The sequence below is a fragment of the Nelumbo lutea genome, chromosome 4 (assembly GCF_056320005.1).
Source record: "Nelumbo lutea isolate HS-2025 chromosome 4, American lotus-T2T, whole genome shotgun sequence".
Taxonomy (NCBI): domain Eukaryota; kingdom Viridiplantae; phylum Streptophyta; class Magnoliopsida; order Proteales; family Nelumbonaceae; genus Nelumbo; species Nelumbo lutea.
In genome coordinates, this window is record NC_142687.1 from 97,311,276 (window position 1) to 97,321,328 (window position 10,053).

Here is a 10,053-nt window from a genome sequence, read left to right on the forward strand (position 1 = left end):
TGTGACACCAAGATTTAGCTTTCATTAATACCAACAAAATTCTAATTCCATATTAAGCTCTTTACTTCTTTTTTCTTTAACACATGAATGTAGATGTGAGTTTGGCCACCTAAAGATATGCTATCCATACATAGTTATGCACAATAAATTGCAGTCACACATTAGGAACATCTTCCATGACGAGCTGGAGATATTCTCATTACATGATTGCAATGTCTTGTGGGTGTGAAATGAGGCCACAAAGCCCACAACAATGTATCGAAAAAAAAATTGAATAAAAAATCTGATTAATGATTAACCCAATTGATTGATTCGATTTTGCTTAAGAACCATAGGATCAATTCATATTTTGCTTAAGAACCAAAGGATCAAGTCTTTAATTAATTATATTTTAAGAAAATTTGGTACTAAATTTAATAGTGTAAATTAAAATACTTTATATTAAATTAAGATGTATTGTATTTTTTTTAATAATAATTTGACGCCATAAGCGTCACCATAAATTCTCTAGATGGGCCTGACGTAGACGTCCGTCAGCCGAGCGTCCAATGTAGCAACCCAAGGATTATCTTCCCACGTGTCAATTACCTTGTTGTCGGCTACGGTCAAATGCCGGTGCCTTCTCAGACACGTGTAAGCCTGATGCTCCAAAAGACGCACAGTAAAGTTTGAAACATTGACCATCACCACGAAAAAGCCCCTTGGTCGTGACCGCCTATAGCCGGTAGCCATGGGCTGACTCATCGCCAGCTTCAGTTTCATGAGTGTAGCTCAGGACCATTCAAAGCTTTCAAAGCTGTAAGCTTTCTCTCGACTCTCTCACCTCAACATTTCAAAGTCCTCCCTATAATAAAACCAAAAGCCTCAGACCACCCAAAGCTCTCTTTCAGAATTATCTCTCTGTCTCTTCTTCTTCTTCTTCTTCAATTTCCATGTCTGGTGAGGCCAGAAATCTGTTCCACCATGACCTACCATTCCACGATGATCGCCGCAACGTCGGCAAATCCGGTTTTATTCCCTTCTCGACGGATCCTCCTTCCATGTTTAATCAGTCTGTTCATGGGTTGGGAGACTCAGCAGCTCGCGATCTAAATGGGTTTGACCCTTCCTACTTGAGCTTCACTGACTGTTTACATGGCGCACTGGATTACAGTACATTATCAAGAGCTTTCGACCTGTCTTGTTCTCCGCCGGATGCGTTTCGTCCCGTCGATGATGCCACCCAGAAGACGGGTGGTATGGGCGAGTTAACCGGGACTACTGACATTCCGGCGACACCCAACTCGTCCGTGTCATCATCGTCCACTGAGGCAGCAGGAGAAGAAGATTCGGGGAAGAGTAAGAAAGATCGGCCGCCGAAAGGGTCTGAAGATGCAGTCGACAAGCCTAATAAGAAAGTGTAGGTTTAATTTCTTCTCCTTTCATGGACTATTCCTGGTAAAGGTTTTTTACATCATTTTCAGAAGTTTCTTTGTGGAGCTTTAGCCTTCTTGCCAGGATAATCTTTTCTCAATGTGAACTTCCAAGGGTTATCAAGTTTACGTGTACCACTCAAATTTCTTCTTTCTTAACTGCTCTCTCTCTCTCTCTCTCTCTCTCAAAAGCAGTTGAGACTGAAAGATTTTGATATTTCTTTTTGGTGATCTTTTCTAGAGATATCTACTGTACAAACCCTGTAGAATTGGAAGGATAGAGTTGATGAACGCAAAAGAAGTTAGAATCAAACATGCTAAAGAAGGCCCTGAACTTTATTTGAGTTTATATTATTTAAAGAAACTTGATAAACATGTGATGTGTTTAGCTTCCTAACTGATGGGTTCTGCTTCATATTAAGATTTTCTGGTTGAATCATCAGGACCAAGCCCAAAAAGAAAGGAGAGAAGCGGCAAAGAGAGCCACGATTTGCTTTCATGACTAAGAGCGAAGTTGATCATCTTGAAGATGGATACAGATGGAGAAAATATGGGCAGAAGGCAGTCAAGAACAGCCCTTATCCAAGGTCTGTTCACTCAATTCCCTGTAGGAAAACCTACACAATATTTAACAAAAAAATGCTTTTACCTTATGACTGTTATTATATTATAAGATGGTCTGTCTACTAATTACAGGAATGACTAAAGATGAATTCTAATTAGTTTAGAGAATTTAAATCTCAGGAGACTTGTTGGGTGATTTGACTCCAACCAAATATATATGCATATATTCTGAGATCTGCTACTTTGTGGGTATATTCTTTCATTTACAGTGATTGATCTAACTGCACTACAGCATTATGCCTTAATTTGCATCATGTACAGCTTCACAAGTAATCTTTTTGAATGGATGATCTCTGGAAATACTCAATTAGTCTTTTCTTTTTTTGATGGTTTTGTGATACATTTTCCATTCCAAGGAAGGCTGCAGAATCCAGGGAATTTTTCAGAGATTGATCATAAGCATTTAATTGTTGTTGCAGAAGCTACTACAGGTGCACTAGCCAGAAGTGCTCAGTGAAGAAAAGGGTAGAGAGATCATTCCAGGATCCATCAATTGTGATTACTACATATGAAGGACAACACACCCACCAGAGCCCATCGACGCTTAGAGGGAATGCTGCGGCCATGATGGCACCTAGCATGCTAACATCGCCACCTCCGGCCGGCCCAATCTTCCCCCAAGAACTACTGCTCCAATTGCCTTCAACAAACAACCAGGCTGCAGCCACAAGGTCGACATTGTATCAACAAACCCTAGCTCAGCAGCTCCGTCTTCCAGACTATGGCCTTCTCCAAGACATGGTTCCTTCCTTTATCCATAGACAACTACCATGATCTCTCTCTCTCTCTCTCTCTCTCTCTCTCTCTCTCTCTCTCTCTCTCTCTCTCATATTTTGTACATGTATTTAGTTTTGGATACATGAACAAATTAATACCAGTATGGTATGCATGCATGGAGAATCAGATTCATCTTTTTGAGTTATTAGAGGACACGTTATTCTTCTAAATTATTTTATAAAATCATTTCAGTTCTTCTGTCAAAAAAAAAAAGTGAACTTCAGTGTTTAATTCTATATTGCTAATATGGGAAAGGAGTTCTTAAATGGGAGAAGATGGGTTTGATGGGGGTACCAAGAATAGGGCTTTTTTGTTGACAGAGAATGCATGCTTTTGCTACAAATGCAATTAATGTGGTATCAGTTGTTTGATGTAATGAGGGGGGCGAGTTGCAAGGATGAGTTTGAAGTGATTATTGGGTTAGAAGTTATGGATAGCACAGAAGTATATCTTCTCTTCAAAATTAGGGGTTTCGTGTAAAAATTATATATATATATATATATAATGAGAACAAATTTGGTAGTTTTCATAGCTACTGATTGACATAAATTAGAAGGTACAAAAGCTTTTTATGCAAATTTTCCAAGGCCATACTATACTCTGATATTATTTGTGGTCATATTAGAGAGAGAGAGAGACTTACTACTTCAAGTCAATTTTGGGTTGTATCTTCTATTCAAATTAGGGTTTTTAATAAAAATTAGATATGCAATCTTAACAAATTTGGTAGTTCGCAGAGGGACATAAATTAGAAGAGACAAAAGCTTTATATGCAAATTTGCCATGGGCACTCTGATATTATTTGTTATGATATTAGAGACACCCACACTTCAGTCAACTTTTGGGTTATATCTTCTCTTCAAATTAGGGTTTTCATGTAAAAATTAGATACTTAATCAGAACAAATTTGGCAGTTTTCCTAACTGCATATAGGGACATAATTAATTAAAAGGGACAAAAGCCTAATAAGCAAATTAATTAGCCATGGCCACTGATTATTATATTATTTATGATATTATAGAGAGACCTACTCCAATTAAGTCAATTTAATGAAAATCCACTTCAGAAACTCTTTAATAAGTGCAAGCCGACACAAGCACACAACAGAGATGAGGTGACATGACCTTGGTGTGTATGTGTTTCTCCATCTCATCAGTCACACCCCCACTTCACCTATAAAAGCTTCAGCCTAGGGGCCTCTCTGCTGCCTTGTTGCGTAAATAGTGCTTTTCCTTGTCTTATTTTTCTTCAATAATAAGAGATTGGAATTGGATGTTCAATCACAGGGAGGTTCATTCAAGTTGGAAAAAAACCAATCATGGTGGCACTGAGGGGCTTATGTGGACTAGAATTGTCAACGTGTCCTTCCTGGGTGTCCCACTGAAAGGACCTTTGGACTTGCCACCCGGACCCTCCCCTTTCCCCTTTCTAAATGAGAAAGATACAAATGTTGTTTTGTCCATAAACAGAAAGCACTTTTTCATCATTGACACTGCTTTGTTTGGATAATCTTTTGTTTTTTGAGCTTTGGGCTGTTGGAAACAAATTTGAGCCAAGAATAAAAAAGTGTTTTCAGCGTTTGGCAAAAGTTGTATTTAAAAGTATACAACAACCTAAAAGCCAAAACACTTTTCAATTCCCAAAGCACAAATCCTAAAATTGGGGGTGTGTGCTTTTCAAGTCCCAAAGCCAAAACACTTTTAATGAGTCGATCGTTAGCCAAAATGTGTGACTGTGGATTATGGTTTGCCTTTTGCTGATGTAGGCACATGTGTCATATTGGCTTCTTTAGGGGTGACAATTGGATCCAATTTGGCCTAAATGTTCGGATCCAGCCCAGTATGAGTCCATTACAGGTGGATCAGGTCCAATCCAATCTGATGAATACTCTTAACCATTTTGGACTGATCCAATTCGATGTCTAAACCATCAAGTCTGTTAAAATTGATTTTAATTTAGATTGGTTTCAACCCAAATATGGTCTATTGACACCTGTATTCTTATCTTCTATCAACAGACTGGATATTGGTCCAATCCAACTCAATCCATTACAGATGGACCAGATCCAATCCAATCCAATAAGGGTTCGACTATGATATGAAAATATATGATATCTGAGAAGCAATTTGACCTATGAACTAGAATCATAAACATGTTAGTGAATAAGGTGTTATTTATCAAAATTCATGAGTGGCTTTTGATTGGTCAAAACTCTTTCCATACCATATCTTTTCGGCATCATAGATTTTCCAAATTAATTCTAACCTTTTTTTTTCAAATTTAGAAAACTAAGATTATATTTGGATAAACTTTAATATTTATAATTTTAAGACTCAGTTTGAAAGGAATACAAATATATACAATACAAATACATACAAAATAATATAAAATATAAGGTTTTACACTCTACATATTTACATTTATATTCCTTTCAAATTAAGCTTAAAAGTCAAAAAAACACAAAGCCCCAATTTACTGCCTATTTGTGAAGGCTTTCATGAAGCGGCAATGTGACATCTGGCTTTGTGAGGTGGGCCCTTCATGAATAGCGAATAAGCTATCTTTGATCAAAGATTCTGAAAAGCCCAAATATACTATCATTCAGCCAAGCTTTCTGGTGAAACTTATTGGGATTCAACAAAAGGTATCTCTTTTGTAAAATATCATAGACAAGGCATCTTTTGCAAGGTAATATCACAAAAGGTCAGTAAAACATGAGGTGCATCCGCCGTATGGGAAATGCCTTTATGCATTTATTATGACAAAACTGCCTCTCTTCCTCTTTTTTCGCAAAATGTATCGAAAACCCAAAGAAATATCTCCGCCTTTCTCTTCCTGTTAATCGACTGAAGCTTTTGAAACCCCATTGTTCTTCTTCCTAAAGAAATGAAAAACTATAAAAAATCTTTGTCCCCTCTCCAAAGTTGAAAATAAACCCTATTATAGCCTTCATTCTTCGTATGAAACCCTGTTCATCTTATTGTTGCTAATAAACTCCGGCAGCTGCAATCCAAGAGCTTCTTCCCAAGAAGCTACCGACGGTGAATTTTTGGGCGTTAGCCTTATTCATGACGTAAAAACCTGCCCAGTTTTTGTTGCTCGTGACATCAGCCTTGGCCACGCGAAGGCCGGTGACGCTGCCGTAACAGCCAAGAAAGTATAGCATTACGCGACCGACGTCACTGCGCAGGGCGAGCTCGCTCGCCAGGTAGAGGTCTCCTCCTGGTAATCTGATTTCGCTGGAGGAGACAGAGACGATGTGGGTGATGTATCCTACTGGTCTCCCCCATTCCTTGATGCAGGCAAGGCTTGCTTCTAGCGCCATCTCCAGTACTGCTAGGTTTGCTATTTCGAGCCTTTGCTTGATCGTTGGTGAGCCAGCCCTCTGTTGTCAGTTCTGGGTACTTGTCTAAGATCTCCTTGGAGCAGCAGCCACCGCCTGAGAGATGGTCCTGTTATTACCAGACCCATCTGCGGCCGCCACAACACCAGCTCGTAAAGCTGCACTGGGTAATTGAAGAAACTTCCGATTTGCAGCAGAGACCCATGTCGGGAAGCCATCAGAAAGCAACCGGCGATTACCACCTTCATCAATGAACAGAGCAAAGTATATTTTCAAAGGATCATACCTTTGAATGACATTAAGAGCGAAAAGTTACCTCTATCGGTTATAACCCCCCAAACTTATTTCGGTAGCCTCTTTTAAAGGTTAAAGCAGCTCAGTGAACTTCAACCCTCCCAAACCGGCCCATGGGCTTCTTGATTTGGGGCTTATATGTGTTTTAGCTTGAAATTTAAAAAGAAAAAAAAAATCTTTAAAAGCAACTCTTACCAAACGATTAAAACATTTTTATTTTTGGTTCATTTAGTTTTCGATACCCATAGATCAAAGATCAAAGACAAACAGAGCCCAAATCAAATCATAGGGCCCACTTTCCCAAATACCAAAGCTTAGAAAAAGACCATTGGCGAAAACCACCTTGGTCATTAAAATACCATCATCTTGATTTGGGTCTACTGAAAACTACATGTTGCTGTTCCCAATTTTGTGAAGATGTCAAAATTACAACTTAACATTAAATTGATTGATGATTGATGAGAAGCATTTTCAAGTAGGCTCTGTTTGGTTGCAGGAAATTAAAAATAAAACAAATCAAATTCAGAAAAAAATATTGCTATTTTGTGATGTTTGATTGCATGAAAATAACCATCAAAGACAAATGTTTTACGGAAAGTGATTAGGAGATGCCTTCTGATTTTGTATCATTGCTTGCAATACAACTTTGAAAGTGATTAGGAGATGCCTTCTCTTGCTTCATTAAGTTGAAATAAATGTCAGGAAAATGAGGAAAATAAGGTTGTGTTTAGATAAGTTTCAGCCTTTCAGGAATTTGTGCTTTCAAAGGCCATATTGGGGCTTTGTGCTTTGGGGCTTAAAAATGTTTTGACTTTAGATTAGGCTGATTAGTATGTTTCTGAAAGCAATTCTTACCGAATGCTCAAAATACATTTTGGTTCATCTTTGTTTCGCATAGCCCAAAACTCGAGAGCAAAAGCTTATCCAAATGGGGCCTAAATTGTTTTCTTATTGGATATGATCTTCTAGAAGTTGGGTGGTTCATTCACTGAAAACCTGTCTTTCCTAAGTTGTATTGCAAGCAATGATACAAAGCCGGCCAAATTTGCAAGCTTTTTCCCTAGGGATGGTAAGAAACAGAATTGGGGAGGATTTAATTAATCCCCAAAACCCATAGCAGATTGAATTTTCAGAATCGAGGCTCAACTTTACGATGCCTATTCCCAAAATTAACCCAGGACATTGGGCTCATTCAATTCATTAAAAATTCAAGTTCAAGCGTTAGGTAAGCCTTAGTCCAGTCCACCTCTGTTTTACAATCACCACTGTAACAATCTGAGTAATCCGTTCTCATGGATTGTTACATAGTAGGAGGATCAGCTTTTATCACAATGTAAAGAGTGAAGAAAATATCTCAGTATATATGATTCTCATTCATAGAAGCAGAAATAGGAATCGAAGCATAGACTACTTTTATCATCTGTAGCTACAACTACGTATTATTTATCAATATTTCGAGAACTCTCTAATTTGGACTAAATCTAGCATCCGGCTGAAGCATTATTCGGTTTGATTTTAAAAGATTTCCTAGATGGATTATTCCATGACTTCTACGCTCCTAGGAAAGATGGTCAGTCGGCATCCCTCCATACGAAGAGCCTACACTTCTGTTGATGATCCAGTAATTAGAAAAGATGGGGTTATGTGTTTTAGGAAAAATCACCCCTAAAAATTAGTTGTTAGAGGGAGGGAATTCAAACACATATATATCCTACAACAGCATCCCATACTATTGATGTTGGATATCTTACATTAGCATCACATACTATCAATATAAGACAAATGGATCATAACAGATGGTTATTCGGCATCCCTCCATATGAAGAGCCTATACTTATGTGGGTTTGATCCTGCACCTCTACATTCGAAGGGCTATGATAGATCCATTTAGTGGGCTAGTTGTCGTAAGATACATGTGGAGGCCCATTAACACTGAAAACATGAAGAACATATCCTATGCCTCATCAAAAAGAGGGATACCAGTGACCAACTGAACTACTGGGTCATCAGCAAAAGAGATACAACACATGTGGAAAGTAGGATCACATAAATCCGTAGGCATAGTTAATTCATGAAAACTAAAGAAGATATGATATAATGAGATTGAACTGATGACCCTTTGTTGCCTAGAGACCAAAAGAATGGAAGGCAACTGGTAGGGTCATTTCATTGATCCAGTTTATCAATATGTTAGGCCATACTTGGGTTTGCCATAAATCAAGTCAACTACAAGAAAGAGTGTCAATGGACCGGTTTTGGATTAGAGTACCGTCCAGTCCAAAATTAATTTGGATGGATTGGATTGACCAACAAGATATATTAGATTAGATTAATCTTGTTCAAAATATTTGTTAGATTGGATTGGACCTGGTCCATCTGTAATAAATTTATATAAGATTGGGTTGGATTAAGCCAATATCTGGTCCACTGATATAAGATAAGAATATAGGTATCAATGCACTGGGTTTGGATTGAAACTAATCTAAATTAAAACAAATTTGAACAGATTAAATGGTCCAAACATTAAATTGGATCGATCCAAAATATTCATTGGATTAGATTGGACCTCGTCCATTTGTAATAATCTCGTAGTGGACTGGATCGGATTGGACCAAATCCAGCCCAGCTGACAAGGGCAGCTGTAGGTGTAGGTACCTATGTGATTTTTATTGGGGGTGCATCGTGAGCAGGTTTGGGAAGGACATGGGCTACATGTAATTCAAAATTTTCAAATAAAGTAGCTGCTTTGTACCCCTAGATGTAGGCTGTGTTTGGTAGTTGTCACTTCTATATGAGATATTTGCCTGGGATTAGTCAATGCAAACTTGTGAGAGGATTTTTTTTTTTTTTTCTACTACAGATGTTTTGAGTTGATCGACACAAAGTTTGGTTACTATTGCCACTTCTTCATGAATCTATATCTATGTCTATATTGATATTTATTTATATATACTACTATCAAAAGTGTAAACGGGGTTTAAATATTGGAGTTTTTAAGTTTTTTTATTAAAATATACCTATTTTTTTAATTTGGCCCCTCTTTATTATGAGGGCAAAAAACATAGTTTGAAGTATTCTCTCTCATTAAGTCTTATATTAAAGGTATTAATTAACTTCCATTCTCTCTCATTAAATCTAATATTTAAGGAACATTAAATAAGTGAATTTTGTGGATTTTTTACTAAAATGCCCCTACTTATAAATTTGGTCCCTCTCCAACTATATGGGCAGAAAATGCATTTTAAATTACTATTACTTTCCTCTTCATTCAATTCCCTCTCATTAAGGTATTAACCATAAATTATATTAATTAAATCTAACATTTTTAATATTAGAATACATGTGTTCAACACCAACATGAAAAATAAACCACCATTTTATTTGGGTGGTGGGTAAGTAGTTCAAACATCCACATCAAATGGGTAAATCAACAATCTCATAGTTAAATAATAAAAATTTAAAAATAAATAAAAATATAAATACTACAAAATTATAAAGTTTTGTGAAAAAAATTTAAACACATCTTTAGTATTATATATTTATCATATTAAAGAACAATAAGTATAATAAATAAGAATTTTTTTATTAATGATTGAAATGAAA

The 10,053-nt window shown here is 37.1% G+C and overlaps 1 protein-coding gene across 1 annotated transcript; it reads left to right on the top strand.

Annotated features, from left to right (window-relative positions):
* The first annotated feature begins 810 nt into the window (after window positions 1-810).
* On the top strand, window positions 811-2,939 carry LOC148862066 (WRKY transcription factor 71-like). Its single transcript, XM_088982937.1, has 3 exons — window positions 811-1,399; window positions 1,856-1,999; window positions 2,456-2,939. The coding sequence occupies exons 1-3, from the start codon at window positions 933-935 to the stop codon at window positions 2,808-2,810; spliced, it is 966 nt and encodes a 321-aa protein (XP_088839063.1). The 5' UTR covers window positions 811-932; the 3' UTR covers window positions 2,811-2,939.
* Window positions 2,940-10,053: the final 7,114 nt, after the last annotated feature.

Excerpts from the sequence above, each read along its gene's own strand:
- LOC148862066 (XM_088982937.1), top strand. The coding sequence starts at position 933 with ATGTCTGGTGAGGCCAGAAATCTGTTCCACCATGACCTACCATTCCAC. Across the intron at positions 1,400-1,855 it reads GACAAGCCTAATAAGAAAGT|GACCAAGCCCAAAAAGAAAG; the intron begins GTAGGTTTAATT and ends TTGAATCATCAG. Across the intron at positions 2,000-2,455 it reads AAGAACAGCCCTTATCCAAG|AAGCTACTACAGGTGCACTA; the intron begins GTCTGTTCACTC and ends TTGTTGTTGCAG.